This window comes from Ipomoea nil, unplaced genomic scaffold (genome assembly GCF_001879475.1).
Source record: "Ipomoea nil cultivar Tokyo-kokei standard unplaced genomic scaffold, Asagao_1.1 scaffold0937, whole genome shotgun sequence".
NCBI classification, from domain to species: Eukaryota; Viridiplantae; Streptophyta; class Magnoliopsida; order Solanales; family Convolvulaceae; genus Ipomoea; species Ipomoea nil.
In genome coordinates this window covers 1,129,111-1,147,668 of record NW_017617365.1, presented here as the reverse complement: position 1 = coordinate 1,147,668, position 18,558 = coordinate 1,129,111, and the positions used below count along the sequence as shown (strand labels likewise).

Sequence of the window (18,558 nt, the reverse complement as noted above, 5' to 3'; positions counted from 1 at the left end):
TTTCGATTCGAATACGAATACGAATTAGAGTAAAAAAAATTCGATTCATGACTTGAATTCGAATTGAATATTTCAAATACGAATCCAAATTCGAATATTTTTTTTTATTCGAATTCTTTTCGAATACGAATTAGAGTGTATTCGATTCGTGTGTGTGTGTGTGTGTATATATATATATATATATATATATATATATATATATATATATATATATATATATATATGCTATTGAAATATAATTTTTTATTACATTTTATATTAATTTATTAAAAAATTTTCTAAAAAATAAAGTTAGGCATTTCAAATTCGAATATTCGAGTCGAATCGAATATATTCTATTAAACTGGTCGAATCAAATACAAATCAAATTCGATATTCGAATATTAAACGAATACGAATACGAATACAAATATTTAAATAAATAATCAAATTCGAATTGAATAGTGAGATATTTGACTCGATTCGATTCTTTTATAACCCTAGTCCACAGTATAACGACCGGTGGATAGAGTGGTGGTTTTTTGTTTGTTCAAAACTTCAAATCCTATTATTCATCTGTTTTTGTTAAGCTAACAAACGTGGTCTTACGCCATTTTTCTGGAATCGCGTATTCGCGTTTGACTACCATAATTTAAGAGTCTTAAAACGACATCGTAGAACAGCTGATTTGCATACCGGTAAACTCGTATTTGAAGAGAGAGAGAGAAGCGAAAACAGAAACGAAGGAAGTCGATTCATCCCCGGCACCCTAGTTGCTACAGCTCCCCAAATCAAAAGAAGCAGAGGAGAGAGAGAGAGAGAGATTCAAGGCGTTAAAGATGCTGAGAGTAGCAGGGCGGCGGCTGTCTTCTCTGTCATCATCTTCATGGCGGTCGGTTGCGCAAACCTATCCTGCCATCGTTCCAAGAAATTCGCTCGCCGCTTCTGATGATTCGAACAATCAGATGTCCCAGAGATCCGTTTCGCCATCCCTCGGCTTTACGGTTCTGGATCAAATCAGAGGTTCGGTTCTGTTCTTCTGCCCTTCTGTGTTTTACTATTTTAGCTCCTGATTTACTTCGTTTAGGGATTTCGTCGTTGTTGACCCCTTTAATTCTCTGTGTGAATGACAGTTTATTGAAGCTCCGATTTTTTAATTTGAATTTTAGTTTGTTTTGGATCTGCAGATGTATACAAGTTTCTAGCTTTGAGTGCGTTTAACTCACATTCCGTGAAAACGAGAATTACTTTTCCGCTCGAGGAATAAATTTCGCTCACAATAGATTTAGGTTATTTTTATCAGAAACTGGTTGTTCTTGCTTTTTGAAATCACGTTCCATGTATATTTTGGCCCATAGTACTTCTTGATGCCCTATCATATCCATATGTTTTGTTATCTTCAATTCTTTTTAGATGAATTCAGATGATAGGTGATAACTATTTTATTGATATTTGCATCATTGTCCTTTCATAGTGTAGCTTCTGTTGATTAATTGAGTCGTTGCTGAGATTTATAAGATGATGTCATAAAAGGTGCCCATATTTTTACATAGAGTACTGTGTAATTTTTGTGGTTAGTGTTATTGAGGTACTCAGGGTGTGTTTGGTTGGTGGGTTTTGCACATAGGAATGGGTATGGAAGTGATTGTTGTTGTTTGGTTGATAGGTTTTTAGAACACTAGTATGGGTTTCGAATACCCATCAATTGAAAAACCCATACCCAAATAAAATAAGGGTTTCATTCCCTTATTCATTCTTTAGTAACCATTTCCATTCCACCCTACTACCAAACATGTTAAATACTTTCACCAAAACCCATTACCATTACCAAGTATTTGATACCCATTCCGATTCCGATTCCTATGTGCGAACCAAACACACCCTCAGTTTGAATGAAATTGAGAAAGGTCAAAAAGAAAGAATGTGCTTCTTTAATAAGTTGTGAAAGATATTATCGAAGTCACTATCTTATGTTTTATCTTGTCCATTCCTTTATCTCTGGCTTCTTTTAAATGTGGTAAATTGATTCAGTAGGTATGTGAATATCCTCTCCGTTTGATAGTTTCATCATCAATTGCAAGTTGTGGAGAAGTCATTGCACTTTGCACTCCAAACTATGATGATTGCTGTCTTTCACAATCATATCTACTAGTTTGGATGGGTTTTTAGGCCTTTGGATGTGTTTGTGATATCTTGGGCTGGAAATAGTATAAATAAGAAATTGAAAGTATTTCTACTAGGTATTAATTGAAATGTTAACTTGGATGGCTTGAGCTTGTCTCTTTCAACTATAGGCATTTACACTGTTTGGCCACATTTCTTGTACGACACAGCAAAACAGGGCTTATGCATCAGCACCATTTAATCAGCTGACCAGAAGTCCACTGACCTCAGTTTTGAAATTCTTAGTGGACCACAAAAATGTTTTGCAGATCAGAAAGAACTGAGGCACTATGCATCTGCATCACTGATAAGAACACACTTTATTTTTTAGGAAAGGCTTCATATAGAGGGTAAACTGTGGTGACATAGGTGGTGTTAAGTAGAAATCTGTGGTTATTCTTGCATTTTTCAGTATTTCTTTAGCCGTTATTTTGTTTACGTTAAATGCTTGTTTGGCAATAGGGCGTGTGATATACGGAGTATTTAGGTAACTAGTTTTTAGTGGCGAAATTGACATCTTGACTATTTGTAACTGTTCCAGGGTTTTCATCTGGTTCTCTTGCGCCAGCACAAGAAGTGGGTTTACCTGGAGGTCTTCCTGCCACAGTGGTGGCAATCAAGAATCCCACCTCGAAGATTGTCTATGATGAGCACAACCATGAACGTTATCCCCCTGGTGATCCCAGCAAACGTGCATTTGCCTACTTTGTTTTGACGGGAGGCAGGTTTGTATATGCCTCATTGGTACGTCTCTTGGTACTTAAGTTTGTTCTGAGCATGTCGGCTAGTAAGGATGTACTTGCCCTTGCCTCGATTGAGGTCGACCTGTCCAGCATCGAGCCTGGAACAACTGTTACAGTTAAGTGGCGTGGGAAGCCCGTGTTTATTAGGCGTAGAACTGATGATGACATCAATTTGGCAAATTCTGTTGATGTTGGTTCTCTTCGTGACCCACAACAAGATATTGAGAGGGTTAAGAATCCTGAGTGGCTTGTGGTCATCGGGGTTTGCACTCATCTAGGGTGCATACCCTTACCAAATGCTGGTGACTTTGGCGGCTGGTTTTGCCCATGCCATGGTTCCCACTATGATATCTCTGGCAGGATTCGCAAAGGACCTGCACCCTACAATCTAGAGGTGCCGACCTACACCTTCTTGGATGAGAACAAGTTGCTTATTGGTTAATATATTAGAGGGATAAAGCTTGTATTTGAGCAACAGGATGTAGCTGCTGACCTTTGATTTTTATCTTGAAAACCACATATTTCTCAACTTCCTTGTTTGTTGTTGCTTGAGCACTGTGCTCTGAATTTTGTATTTACGCACATGTTCTGGACAATGCATGCTGTTTGAATAATGCAGCTGGCTACTTGTTAAATTCTTTTACTGGTTTTGGAATACGCAACTTTATTTTTGTGCAAATAGTCCATTATATACCTCTGTATGTTGTGAATTGCGTTTATTTTTCTTCCCAAGATGGATTGAAATTTCTGCTTCAAACTTGGACCACGGAATAGGGGGGAATATAGGGGTATATGGGTATTGGGGCAAATTATATCGTGCACCAAGGGCATTGTGTGCTCGGGCTCAAAACGATGTCGTTTTGTATCTGTTTATTTATTTATTTTTTTTTTAATTTCATGTTTTGTATGTATAGAATTGTATAGCAGAATACACATAAACTCTTAATATACTGCACATAATCTAAAATAATATATAATACTCATAAATTCTTAATATAATACACATAAACTTTTAATATAATATACAGAAATTCTTAACAGAATAAACATAAACACAAGTGTTAAAAAAGAAAGCTATAACGGAATTGGACGAACAGAACGGTGTTCGTTGTATCAACTCCTCACACAATTTATAAAAATGACGTCGTTTTGAGTCCGGAAGCATGCACAATATAACGATTGGGATATGGGTGATTGTCTTTTGAATAACTAAGCATGCACAATATAACGATTGGGATATGGGTGATTGTCTTTTGAATAACTAAGCATTCTGCCGGTCTGATGCACCGTATAAAATTATTCTCAAAAGTCATAACTACTTTTGTTAATTATTATTTAGCAATTTTTATTTTCATTTTAGACGTCACAACATATTACAAATAATACTAATAAATATTAAAAAACATGACTCTATTGGTTAATATTGAAATTTAGAAAATATAAAATAAATATTTTAACTATACTTGTAATATAAATATAATTATTGAAATTGCTAAGATATAAAATAGAGTTAATACTCGATTTAATTCCTCAATTGATAAAATTTCACCACTGTGATCTTAAATTTTCAATCAAAATAATTATTTGTCTAAACTCAAATAGTCCTGATTAGGACCGGTTAATAATTATGAAACATTGCAAAATTTACAATCTTTTTTTTTTTTTTTTTTTTTTTATGTCAGAATTGTAAATTTTGTAATTCTAGTGTTAGAATTGCAATGTAATTATTATTATTATTATTAATTTATATTGTTAATAATATAAATTAAAATAAATTATTTTAAATTTACAATAATATATAATTTACCTAAAATTCCAATTCCAATAACTATCAAATAGACAACCTACATTACTAAAACTCAATCACTTCATAAATTATAAGTATTTGATTTTGATTTCAATTCCTATGTTTGAACTAAACGCTCCATTGATTGATTTTTTATTTGATTAATAAATATATCTTTTTAACATGGTTAAAAATAAAAAATTATTGCCATGTTAGAATGACAATTTTAGTAGGTAAAAATAGCAATTTTCATACATGTATTATTAGAGAACCCCTATGAGAAATATTTAGATGTTATAAATTCAGAGAAAAATTAAGTCTAACGATAAGTATAGAACTAATAGAAGTTGTGTTATTTTTCTCGCTTAGCGAGCACAAGCTCTTCATGAGTGCATCACCTTGAATTTTTATCTTCAATTTTTTTTTTTATTGAAAATCTATTAGTATAGGAAAAACATAATAAGGCTATCTGCAATGGTGAAAGTGGGAGGCTTGCAATCTAATGTGGCTTTTCCTCTCTCTCTCTCTCTCTCTCTCTCTCTCTCTCTATCTCTCTCTCTCTCTCTCTCTCTCTCTCTCTCTCTCTCTCTCTCTCTCCCTATATATATATATATATAGGGAAGGGATCAGGTGCATTTGTGGCTTCCTGTGCGGTTGTGCGGTTAATTAATGTGCGTGAGTTTTATACTTAATGTGCGTGAGTGTGTAATGTTAATGTGCGTGAGTTTTGTACTTAATGTGCCTGAGTATTGTGCTTAATGTGCGTGAGTTGAGTTCAGAATTACGAGTTCAGAAAGAAGCAGAATAGAAAGAGAAAGTGGGTGAAGCTTTTCTGATTGTGTGTGAATGTATATATGTAAACGCACATATGGCTGTTCTGATTATGTTTTATCTGTACAGGAGAGAGAGAAAAGATTGAGAAAGAAGGAAAGAAAGATTCCTGTACAGATGTTTCAATTTGTGAGAGCATAAAAGACATTGTGAATGAGGCTGAAACAAAGGAAGACTGGGGATGGTGGTAAGAAAACTCAAAAGGACCCTTAGTATGCAAAGCAAAACAAGACAAAATCCATTCCTTCACCACTTCGAAACAAAAACAAGAAAAAAATGCAGCAGTGGATGCACATAATTTTCACAGCAGTGGATGAAGAACACACGTATGCACATTAAGCTCACAACTCACGCACCTTAGGCACAAGACTCACACTTCTTAAGTACAAAACTCACGCACATTAAATACAAATCTCAGGCACATTAAGCACAAGACTCACGCACATTAAGTACAAATCTCACGTACATTAATCAACCGCACGGGAAACATTCAACCGCGCTGGCACCTTTCAATATATATATATATATATATATATATATATATATATATATATATATATATAAAATTAGATTTAAATGAGGATGGTGCGTTTAGGTGCGGAAGTGCGGTGAGGTGAGAGCTATTGATCTTGCTTAAATCAACGTCCAAGATTAGCAACGATTTAAAAAAAAAATGTGGTGACATTTTGGTAATTTTGCATCTAGGTCAAATTTAAGGTGCGTGGTTTTTGTGCTTAAGGTGCGTGGTTTTTGTGTTGTGTGCTTAAGGTGTGTAAGTTGTTGAAAACTTAAGTGCGTTAGTCTAAAGATTTAGGTGCGTGGTTTCCTTCTTAAGGTGCGTGGTTTGTGTGTTTAAGGTGCGTCGGCTTAAAGTTTTAGGTGCATGGTTTTCCTTCTTAAGGTGCATGGTTTGTATGCTTAAGTGCGTGAGTTGTTGAAACTTAAGGTGCGTCGGCCTAAAGCTTTAGGTGCATGGTTTTCCTTCTTAAGGTGTGTTGTTTTCATTCTTAAGGTGTGTGGTTTTTGTGATGTGTGCTTAAGGTGCGTTAGTCTAAAGCTTTAGGTGCGTGGTTTTCCTTCTTAAGGTGTGTGGTTTGTGTACTTAAGGTGCGTCGGTCTAAAGCTTTAGATGTGTGGTTTTCCTTCATAAGGTGCGTTGTTTTCCTTCTTAAGGTGCGTTGGTCTAAAGTTTTAGTTGCCTGGTTTTCTTCTTAACGTGCATTGTTTTCCTTCTTAATAAGGTGCTTTGTTTTCCTTCTTAATGTGCGTTGATTTTCTTCTTAAGTTGCATCCTTTTTACATTTTTTTTTCATACAACAATCTTGTTGATTTTTTCAGTTTTGGTTCCTAAGTTCAAAATGATCTAATTCAAAAGAAAAAAAAAATATAATAGCAAATAGTGGAGTTGCTATCTTTGGAGCATGAAGAAGGGAGATGCAATTGAGGACGCGCGTTTTTCTTTTAAAAAAAAATTCATTGATTTGAGCCGTTGATCTAAATTTGATCAACGGCTCAGATCTAACTCCATTTTTCACCTGGGAGCATCTCCGCACCAGAACTCATCCATATATATATATATATATATATATATATATATAATTTTAGTCTTACATCTGTAAAAATTCAACGAATCTAATTAGTTTTTTTTTTTTTAAGACGCGGTGACAGTTTCGTAATTACCATCAACTCCACGTACTATGTAAACTTTAACACTTAGATATGTAATCTTTAACAACTAAATATGCAAGCCTGGTGTTGGACTTCCATTTGGAAGGTTGTGAGTTCGAGCCTTAGTGGAGGCGTTATTGGTTCTTTGTGTTTCAGTAGGTTGAGAAAGTATATGAACAGATACTATATTGTAATAGAGCCAGTAGCATTCAAAAAAAAATATGCAAGCCTGGTAATTTTATAAAATCAACAAAAAAGCTAAATTTTAAATCTAAATCGTAAATGTTAGACCTTAAGCAGTAAAAATTAAACTACTGGACCAAATAAAATCAAAAACTCAGTCACAAAATTCTAAAATCGAAACCCTAATTGTATCGTACTTTTGCATTGTTGCAAGTGCAAACTTTTAATACTAAATATGCAAAATGTTAACACTAAATGTGCAAAACGTTAATACCCTAAATGTGCAAACCTGAAAAAGTCCATGCATCATAGATTCTCCATTGTTCGCCTTCGTTGAATTCTTCGCGATCAGAATGTTGTTTCGAAACTTCTCTTCATATATATTTTTTTCAGATTGTTATGTCCTGTGAGTCCAATTTTCTTTTGGACTGGTTCTGAGACCTCATGCAATAGATAGTCCGCAAGTAGTTCCTTTACCGTCGCCCGCTCAGACCTGGTCTCGTCGTCTTTGAGTGGGCGAGGGTACGGACTACCATCGCCCACCCTGGTCTCGTTGTCGCCAAAGGATGAGCCAATTGAGGGGAGTTTGAGGGGAATTGAAGCTGTTAGTTGGTGATTGTGAACTTGAGAGAACAGAAGTAAAGTGACAAAGCAAAGTGAGGAAGAAAGAGAATAAAAAGTTGGCGGTGGGAATCGATGCCTTTAATTTTACTGATCAAGCGTGTGTTTTCAAATCAGAAAACATATTTTAGGTGTGTTCCTGGTTTCCTATAAAATAGAGAACTATTTTCTATTTTGGAAATAGGAAATAGCATTAGTAAACGCATCCCCTCAAATTTTCTGGAAATTTTGGAAAATTCCCTATTAGTAAACAACCCCTTAGTGTTCACATTTGCATAATAAGTTGGTGATAATTAAGAAATTGCCACCACGTTTTTTTTAATCTGATATGGTGCGTTCAATTTTTCCAGATGTAAGGTTGTGATTAGTTCTTAGTTTTCCACAAGTCCCTTAGGAGAGAAATAAGAACCAATCTCAGCCTTATATCTGTAAAAAAAAAAAAATCGGACAGATCATATCAATTTTTTTAAAAAATAAAAAATGCTTTGGCATTTTCATAATTATCTCCAACTTTACTATACAAACTTTTTGAGACCTATTGAGGAACAAAGAGTCAAACCTACTGAAGAACAAAGAGTAAATACCGCCCCCACTAAGGCTTCATAAGTGTCAAAGACACATAGTTTTAGGGTCTCATTATGGTGTATTTTGAGCTAATTATGATCCTTTGTGACCATTTCTAGGCCATTCAAGCTAAGTTTGTGCATTGTGCTATAAAATATTACCACACTTTGTATTTTATGATTTTGTAGGACAATTTGGCTGAAAACAAGGCAAAGTGGCATAGGACGGAACAAAGCGGGAAAAGGAGACAAGCCGAGGCCAAGACAAGAGGCACAACGCAAGTTGTGACATCCGTTATGGAGAAACAGAAAGATCCACGAATGGCACAACACACGTTGTGACGTGCGTTGTGGAGAAACAGAGAGTTCCACGAACGGCACAACGCACGTCGCAGGATTCGTAGATCAACAACTTAATCGCACAACGCACGTTGTCCGGTGCGTTGTGGCCTTGTGCGAAATTAGTGAAGGGAAATGTTATTTAAGACATTTTTAGATTCATTTTCAGGGGATAGAGTTAGATTTTAGAGAGATAGACATTTTAGATTTGCAATTTAGAGAGAGAAACACAAAAAATCTCTAGATTTTAGATAGCTCTTTAGATTTCCATTGAAGATCAATTGAAGAAGGAGATTGACAACCTCCTAATCAAGAGATCTTAGCAAAGCTTGTAATCTACATTGGTATATTTCTATTTCTACCTTTCTATTGCTTTATGTTTGGCTAGATTAGTTAGGGATTGAATTGTGAAGTGATTGATTATGATGCCTATGTGACTTAATTCTTGAATTAGGGATTAAATACTTGCTATGTTTGAAGTCTTGTTGTTAGGATTTGATTTGTAAGCATCCTATGAAGCAAGGCCACCTCCTAGGGTTGTGTTAAGCAAGTGATCTAGGCAAGAGATTGTTAGATCACTTGAAGCTTCTAGCCTTGACATTTTCTAGCCTCATAATCAATTGGGATTAGGCTAGAAAGGTAGTGTAGGCAAGGTGTTTGAGGAATGGTCAAGGTGACTCCAAGAGCCCGACGTAGGGAATTCTAGTGTCTCGTAGACAAATCCTAGTAGTTGAAAGACGAAAGGAGAATAGCTACCTCCCTAGACTTAGCATATGCAATGTTCCTTTCCCATATCAAATGATCCTAGGTGCATCGTGATCATCACTAGCAATTCAACCCCTATTTCCCTTATTTGTTATTTTATTTTAGTTGTTTGTTGCTTGAAACCTACCATGCACGACCATGTCAAATATTGCGTGAGACTCCCTCTATGCAAACCTCCTTCTTACTATTGACAATGCAAAACTACTCCGAACGACCATCCTTTGAGAACGATAAATCCGGGATAACGATAAATCCGGGAGTCATCCCACAAACTTTTGACATTAAAGCTTAAGAAAAAGAGGAACACGAAAGGAAAGGAGAAATAAAGCTTGTCAAGGCTCGAACATATGACTTCCCATTTGGGAGAGCTACTTCGCGCCATTAGACCACAAGGTACTATTTTTTCCTAACTTGAACACTAAAACTTGAGAAACAAATGTACTACTTTTTCCTTGTTCTTTTTATAATTTCAAATTTGTCCTTTATTTGTTTATATAGAATTTTATTATTTTGTTAAATACTTATATTTAAAGTTTGTATTATTAAATAGAAATTATACCATTTTAAAGATCTCATTGAGATGATCGAAACAAGACTAATATTGAATATATATTAATTAAAATAAAATTAATAATTTATGATAATTAAATGTATTAGATGTTTTATACGGAGTATTATATTATTATTGTGGAATAAATTAAATTTTCAAAAATATTATTAAATTAAATTTTTTAAATAATTAATTTTATAAAAAAAATTAATGTTAATAAAAATTATTATTTACATCACAAGTTATATTTTATATTAAACTAATTAAGTCCGGTGGAAACATGCCGGAAACCAGTAAGCCCAGAAGCCAGAAGATGAAGAAGCAAATGAAGATGAAGAAAGTCAGCTTCTCTTAACGTGAAGAAATGAAGAAGTCAAGATCCGGAAAATGACTTCCCCTTTAACAAAGGGGAAGTTGTTTTCCGAAAAAATAGACTCATTTTTCATTGACCAATGCCTCATTTTCAGTTGACTTCAAATTTTCTTTCTTTCCAAACATTGGAAACCCGGAAAATGATTTCCAGAAATTATTTTCCGAGTTTCTAAACACACCCTAAAAGTAAAATTACTCCTGCCAAGGACTTTGTAGTCCAATGGCATCAAGTTGCCCCCTTATAGGGGAGATTGTGGTTTCGAGCTTCACTGAGGTAACATTGATTCTTTGTGCTTTATTTGATTGAAAAAGTAGTTATAAACAGATGCTAGTAGTGATCAATATTTTGAAAAGAAAAAAGAAAAAAATTGATGAGTACAGTTAAATCTAAGAGCATCCACATTAGTTGGGAAGAATGTGGGGATAATGTAAGAGTGATTAGGAAAGAGAAGGTGGGAGGGGAGAGAAAATAAAATAAAATAAAACAAAACTGAATTTAAAAAAAAACAAAAAAAACAAAATATGAAGTTAGGCGCGCTTGACACGCCATCGGGCGCGTGCAATGGCCAAGCTGTGCGCGAAACGCGCACAGCGTTTTTTTCTTTTTCTTTATTTTCTGACATTATTTTGTAATTTGTAGGAAGATTATTTCATCTAATAATCCCATCCCATACTTGTAAATAACTCTACCCAAGTAATTTATTCTGACATTAACTCTCTATTATTCATTGATGTAGATGCTCTGAGGATTTTTCATATGGAGGTGCTCTTTAACCGTTTTTAGGCAAAGGAGAAATGCCAAGTCAGGCAGTCTGGCGTGGCTTGGCAACATTATCAACGGTAGTGATTGGGTTGGCAATATTTTAAACGGTACTGATTGTAAAAGATGACGTGTCATAATGTATTGATCGAATGACGTGGCCCGGGGGGGGGGGGGGGGGGGGGAGGGGAGGACAGAAATAAAAAAACCTGCGTCAAAACTCAAATGGCTCCATAACCTTGTTGCTTTCTCTACTCTTTCGTTCCCAATTTCAAATCAGGAACAAATTAGCCATAGCAAGAACAGAGGCAAAAGGCACAATTACTCGACCGATTCTCATCATTCCCGATTTCAGGAACAAGTTAGCTATCGATTTCCGAGCTCAAAAGGCCACAAACGCTCTCACTACAAGCATCAACGATGTGGCGATTGATTTCACTAACACTAGCAGCAGCTATATTAGTGACGTCGGCAACGGCAGCGCTAATGGCAAGATCAGAAGATCTTAATCAGTCAACGGGAGTGGGAACGCATGGGATTCTCTGGCCTGACACAGCGGATGGGGCAGATGAGGGAGACCTTATCCCAGGGACCGAGGACGACCTCCATGGCGGCTTTTCTTCCTTAGAGGGGATGTTGCAGTGGGCAATAGGTTTCTTCCTCCTCTTCTCCTTCTACTTTCAATTTCAGCATCTCTTTGTTTCAAAATATTAGATTTTGTGCATTAGACTAGACTTCCTTTGTTGCATACTTGTTAAGGTAACTATTTGTATTACCATAAATAGTTAGTTAATTTAACTAACATATATGTGAGAGCGGAGGTTGGTTATTAACACTCCTCCATTGCTTATGTGCTCTAATTGGGTGTGTAGATGTGTGACTTTGTTTAAGCCTGTTAGGAGCACATAGGTTGGCTAGAGTATCAATTTGATGTGTTTGCTGTATGGTCACTGTCAAAGTGTGGTTTGCTTGTAATTGGAATGAAGTTATTTTTTGCTTCTTTTATGTTTTATCATTTGTATGTCATTGAGCATGTCATTTGCAGCTATTCAAAAAGCTAGATACTTGCAAATGACTCTCATATAGTCTCCCCTACATCCTTTCTTGTATTTGATTTTGCTAGATTTTTTTTTTTTTTTTTTAACACTCATGATTCTTTACAAGGTCCTAAGTTTTTTTTGGCTTCTTTTTATGTTTTATCATTTGTATGTCATTGGACATATGTCATTTGCAGCTATACAAAAAGCTAGATACTTGCAAATGATTCTCATATATAGTGTCTCCCCTACATCCTTTCTTGTATTTGATTTTGCTAGAAGACTCTTTTTTTTTTCCTTTTTTTTTTTTTTGTTAAACACTCATGATTCTTTACAAGGTAATATCTGTTCTATACTTTCTCAATTTTTTTCAGCCCAAAGAACCAATGCCCCACCCCCACCCGTGGGGTTTGATCTTGTACCACCCATTTGGAATAAAAATAGAGATGCCATCACACTACATAGTAGTTGGCTGCTAGAAGACTTCTTAGTTCTGTGTCTTCTGTTTTTATACTATTCATATTCTTTTCATTCTCTACTACTAAACAACAAAGGAGAGTAGAATGGGCAGGTGTTTTTTACCACATCTTGCTGATACCCTCACTATTAGGGCATAACCTCAACGATATGCTCTTCTTGATATATTTGTCTGATGTTGGATAGTGTTGACATGCTCAACCGAGATTTATTTTCTTATCTTCAATTCCAGAGATACTTTACTATGGAGTATAATTTAACTAATTTTTGACATGTCTTGTTTGATGTTTCACAATGTACTGTTTCCAATATTAACACCAATTCTTCTACATTTGCATTTATGCTTTCCTCCCTTGTGACCCATCCATTCTTGGGGCATTCTTAATCTAATTTTTCTTGCTCCTATCCATACTATCCTTGATTCTTACTCTATCACTTCATAATATATGCTTACTCACTATCATTAGGGAGTAACTGCACGTCTGCACTACTATGCTATATTTCTCAATAACTTAACCATGACTACTGAACATTATTTCTTGGTGGAATGGCCTTCAGGGCATTCTGATCCAGCAAAATTGAAGGAAACAGCAAAAGAGGTTCGAAAGTTTTCTCCTGAGGAGCTAAAGGGCCGTCAGATAGAATTACAGGTTAGATTCATAGAGCTTATGGTGTAAAATTTGGGAAGAAAAATCTCATTTAAACTATCTTATTGATATTAGGAATAATTACTTATTCCCAAATTAAGGAAATAGGAATTTATATTCCAATAGTAATTGAGATCAAATAATTCCAAGTTTGATAACTTTTTACTGAATATCTCATTCTCTTTGCATTACATAAGTCATTTTGGTGGGATTTTCTAAGTTCATAGTCAAGTTGGCTTTGAGAAAAATTGAAATCCTTTCAATAATATTTATGAACAATTACTCAGTAATATTATTTTTAAATTTTTTATAAATAATGAGTGGACACTTGGTAGTAGTTCATCATTATTGGCAATGAAGTAAGCCTACACTGAACCTTTATGATTACCATGCAATACTGTTCTTCTGTTGAACAATGTTCCAACTGGGTGAAAGTCATGTTTGGTTGAATGCTGGTCCTATACCTATACCTAAATTCAGTAATCATTGAGATGAAATGATGCTCTTCATTTTAGTCTGGTTAGAGGTTATTCTCGTAATGTTACTGATTTACATATAATGTTCATCTTGTTTACCTCAAGACAATGGATCTTTTATTGAACACACACATATTTCCAATTTTCCATACAAAACTAGATTAGGGCTATCATTTATATTTGACCAACTGTGAATAGGAAGGTGAAATAATGTACATTCAAATCCTTGTCTACATTATGTATGGAACAACCATTTTGCCTTAAGTTAAAGGATTAGTTGTATAATCATAACCGGCAAGAAATGATGACTCATAGGTAAGAAAAAGAAATACTCTGCAATTTATTAGTTTCCATTTAGTAAACTTGTAGTCAAATAATCTCCCACTTGTCTGCTTTTTGTATCTTATATGGAATTACTGAATTACATGAAACTTTTTGTCTCCTAATCTAGAAATAGGACAATTTGCTGCCCGATTAGAGGTTTTACAACAGTAATATTTCAGATGTATAGCCCTAGGATGATGAACACCAACTTTATTCATAAATATGGGAAGCCAAAATGCCAAATATAATTTAATGCATAATAAAATGCTATTTATTATCAAATAGTTATATTATTACAAGACAATTTGATGAAAATATTCCTTATACTGTCTCCTAGGGGCTAGGGCATATACATCTAACAGAAATAACTAGATACTATTACATGTTAGTCTCAAGTATATAATAAAAGTTTTAGTTGGATCCAACATGCATTAAGTGTCCTCATCTTCTTTGATCTTAATTCTGCTATGATTTTCTCTGTTACTGTCATTACAGTTTTATTTGGTTGGTATGACAGGAATTTATGGAGAAACATAAATTGCCATCAGATGCACAGTTAATGCAGATTGCAATAGATGACTTGAAAAATTCATCCATGTCTTTGGAGGATAGATTCCGTGCTCTTTATGAGCTGTTGGAGCTTGTTGAGCCAATAGATAATGCAAATGGTACATGCAATTCTCATCACCTTATCAACATTGGCTTTCATTTTTTGTTGAGAATTTGCAATTTTTCATGTTTTATTAACTTTCCTTGGAAGAATATTTTGCTCATTTCATTTGAATTGTTGATGTGCTATTTCAAATCCAAGTCTGTGTAGAGCTTATTGGTCAAATAATACTATAACCACTGGAAAACCCATATGACTTTGAGCTCCATAGTTTTCGTTTTTTGTGTTTCAATGCTATGCATGGTCAATGATCCTTACATGTATGGAATTGCTAGTAGTTCTGAGATTTATCCTGACAGTAATTATCCTTTTTTCTTGGATTTTTTTACTTGTGTTTATTGTCCTTGTGTTGGCAATTTGGCCTTCCTTTAGTTCCTTATTTATGAACATTCTTCTATAAGAGGGATAAGATAAGATAAGGCGATATTTATGCAATTTATGGAATTTTTCTAGGATTTTTTAACTTGTGTTTGCAATTTGGCCTTCCTTTAGATCCTTATGTATGAACATTCTTCTATAAGAAGGATAAAATAGGAGAGATATCTATGGAATTGCATAAGAAAGGCTAGAGTAGCCTTGGATGTCAAATTGACCTTTCTCTAAAAAAGATTGCGTTTGTAGTGTTTATTTTAATTTATGTTTTTTAATATTAGTTTTCAATAAAAGATGCTTTCTATTTAGATGAAGATGAATTGGGAAATGTCGTGGAAATTGTCCGGTCTTTATAGTGATTTCCATCATCTTTTGTACTCCATAATAATCAGAATAATTAGAGAAAAAGAAAAAGGTTGCTTGCTGCTACTGTACGAAAGGGAGAGTGAGGGAGGCAACCATGACTACCATTGAGCTTCTCCTTGATGGTACTCAAGGACTCCGAGTCACAAACTTATCATGGGGCGTGACTCAGCGACTGTTTCATAAGATATCTGTTTCAACAAAACTAGAAATACAATTAGTAGGTCTGAACCATGCATGCGTGCATATTAGCCAAGATAATATTGTCCAATGTTTTGAGCTCCACTGTGAGTCTATTTAGAATTTGTGAATAATAACTTGTTCTTTTTTTTTTTGTTTGTTTAATTTATTACTCTGCAATATGTATCTTCAAGCACTTGACATGCAATGGAATGTCTTTGTTCTGGTTATGTTGCTTTTAACCACTTGATATGCTTCTATACAATGTTGCCAAATCATGTTGTTGCTGCTAAGAACATGAATTATCAAACAGAAATGGTATTTTGATGTGGTTTGACAGTATATCTTTAAATAATGAATGGTCAGCCTGAGTCCACCCTAACTGCAGCTGTCCAGTTTATCATGTCCCATTACCAAAAGCACTATAGTATATTACTTGATGCGAATGAAATTATGAAAATTTTCAGACCTGCACAAACTTGGAGGCCTTACTGTGGTTATTGGAGAACTTTATCATTCAGCGACAGAAGTAAGGGCTCTTGCAGCAGAGGTTCTTGGCAAGGCCAGTCAAAATAACCCAAGAGTGCAGAAGCAGGTAGTGGACACTGATTTTTTTTCTCCATATACAAGTTCTAAATGGTTTGTTTTCTTTATGATGCCATGAAAACATTGCTGTTAATTTCTTTTGTCTGTATGCTTTTGGCTTGGAATCCATGAGATTGCTAATTTTTTTTTCCCAATGTATAAAACTGTTGAAACAGGTGCTTGAACTTGGAGCTATGGCGATCCTTGTCAAGATGGCAAAGTCATGTTCTGTTGAGGAAGTTACAAAAGCACTCTATGCTATTTCAGCCTTAGTTAGAAATAACTTAGATGGCCAAGAGCTATTTTATCAGGAAGCTGGTTATTCTATGCTTCAGGTAATGTATGAAGAGTGAGTCCAGCAATGATTGTACTTGTTTAAAGGTGGTAGCAATAATTATTTTTTGGGTAATTCATGCAGGATATTCTAAACAATTCAACTTTAGACATAAGGTTACACAGGAAATCAGTATCTCTTATTGCTGACTTGGCTGAATGCCAACTGGGAAGTGAAAATAGAGAGGAGCTACCTATTTTCAGCAATCGTTTCTTCTTGAAGTCCGTGGTTGATCTAGTACTGTCAAGTGACCTTGATCTCCAGGAGAAGGTAAGATATACTGACTTGGTTAATGACATCTGCATTCACCATATTCTATAGTGCATTAAAGTAAAATTACTTGTAGATATGCCTTACAGGGGGTGAAAATGGATGCTAGTAGTGGAGAAGTAGAAGGAAGGGGTTATTTATGTCTTTTGATGTATAGAGGAATAAGACTAGGTTATTGAAAGTTGATAGCTTATCTAAACTTTTCTACGATTGGATTAAGAAATAAATCACTTTGAAATTACATCCTGCCATTCACAGTCCATATAGGGTACTTGTGGTACTCTCAGATGGAAAGAGAGATGCTAAACTAAGGCTAATAATTTAGTAATTTAGTAATTTAAATGCACTTCTTTAAGTAAAGCTTGGAAAAAACCAAATTTTCCTCACCATATAGGGAGCACGGACTAGCCCTGTCACCTCATAAAATTTCTATTAATTTGATATAGAACGATGAGCGGATTGTGTGCATAACATTAACACTGCCTCTTTATTACAGGCCCTTTATGCAATAAGAAACTTGTTACTGCTAAGATCGACTGAAGGTCTGGTTTTCAAGGACTTCTGCAAACTGGATCTGTTACTCGAGAGGATGAGACAGCAGTTGCAGCAACTTATGGTAGAGGAAAATCACAGAGAGTATGCAATGGACGTGGAAAGTCTTCGGCAAGAAGTGCAGCAGACCTTTATTCAGAAACTGGATAAGGTAAGAAGAACAAAAGCTTATAATAAATACATTTTTGCTTAAATGATGATAGTAATCCTAGCTTGCCAAAATGAAAATAGCAGGCTACACAAGTTCCCACATGATTTGGTGATTCAATTTTCAACGATCAGCTTTTGGACTCCTTGACTCGGGATGTGTACGCCTTGGGCTATTATTTTGTGTATATTAGGTAGTAATTCACCTATAGTTTTTCATTGGGCCTTATGTTTGAATTTAGTGTTAGAAAGTATAGTTTCAAGTGCGATGAGGGCAGCCTTGGCACAATAGAGAAAGATTATTTATCAATGCAAAAGATTTTTTGTTAGAACAGTATTCGCACGAAAAAGAAGATTATTTGTTAATGCAAAGGATTTTTGAGCCTAGTCATAGGGTTTTGCACTTCTTTACCAGCCAACAGCAGTGTTAAGTGTTAACTATTATGTCACTAGTCAAATCGGCCTGTTTCGTGACACAATTTGGCTTCTATTCTTCTATGCTGTAAACAAGTTTCGGTTATGTTGAATTTTAGATATTAGACAGATCTAGCCCGTTATTATGTGACCTATTTTTCTATGGAAAAAATGTTTCTCTATCCAAGTATCCATCATACTTTGTCTTACTTTTAGTGTGTTCTAAAATAGTACTGTATTTACTTTTTGTATATGGTTCACTATAAATTCGCAAATTATGCTGTGGACTCGTGTCCACAATGCATTGTGGACACGAGTCTAAAACGACGTCGTTTTTAGGAAAAACGCGGCATTCCAGTTATGGAGTTATGAATGTACAGTTATGAA

At 35.0% G+C, this 18,558-nt stretch overlaps 2 protein-coding genes across 3 annotated transcripts; both read left to right on the top strand.

Moving 5' to 3' along the window:
- Window positions 1-693: 693 nt before the first annotated feature.
- Window positions 694-3,564, top strand: LOC109179644 (cytochrome b-c1 complex subunit Rieske-4, mitochondrial-like). The gene is made up of 2 exons (XM_019329137.1): window positions 694-1,002; window positions 2,684-3,564. The coding sequence occupies exons 1-2, from the start codon at window positions 819-821 to the stop codon at window positions 3,325-3,327; spliced, it is 828 nt and encodes a 275-aa protein (XP_019184682.1). The 5' UTR covers window positions 694-818; the 3' UTR covers window positions 3,328-3,564.
- A 7,963-nt stretch (window positions 3,565-11,527) lies between these two features.
- LOC109179652 (nucleotide exchange factor SIL1) lies at window positions 11,528-18,299 on the top strand. 2 transcript variants are annotated; one of them, XM_019329145.1, is made up of 8 exons: window positions 11,528-11,975; window positions 13,396-13,487; window positions 14,802-14,952; window positions 16,337-16,464; window positions 16,631-16,789; window positions 16,873-17,058; window positions 17,555-17,761; window positions 17,842-18,299. In XM_019329145.1, exons 1-8 carry the CDS (start codon window positions 11,744-11,746, stop codon window positions 17,863-17,865), a joined length of 1,179 nt encoding a protein of 392 aa, XP_019184690.1. In that variant the 5' UTR covers window positions 11,528-11,743; the 3' UTR covers window positions 17,866-18,299. The 2 variants fall into 2 exon arrangements, with proteins under 2 accessions (XP_019184690.1, XP_019184691.1); XM_019329146.1 differs by having other exon boundaries at window positions 11,529-11,975; window positions 17,845-18,299.
- The last annotated feature ends 259 nt before the right edge of the window (window positions 18,300-18,558 follow it).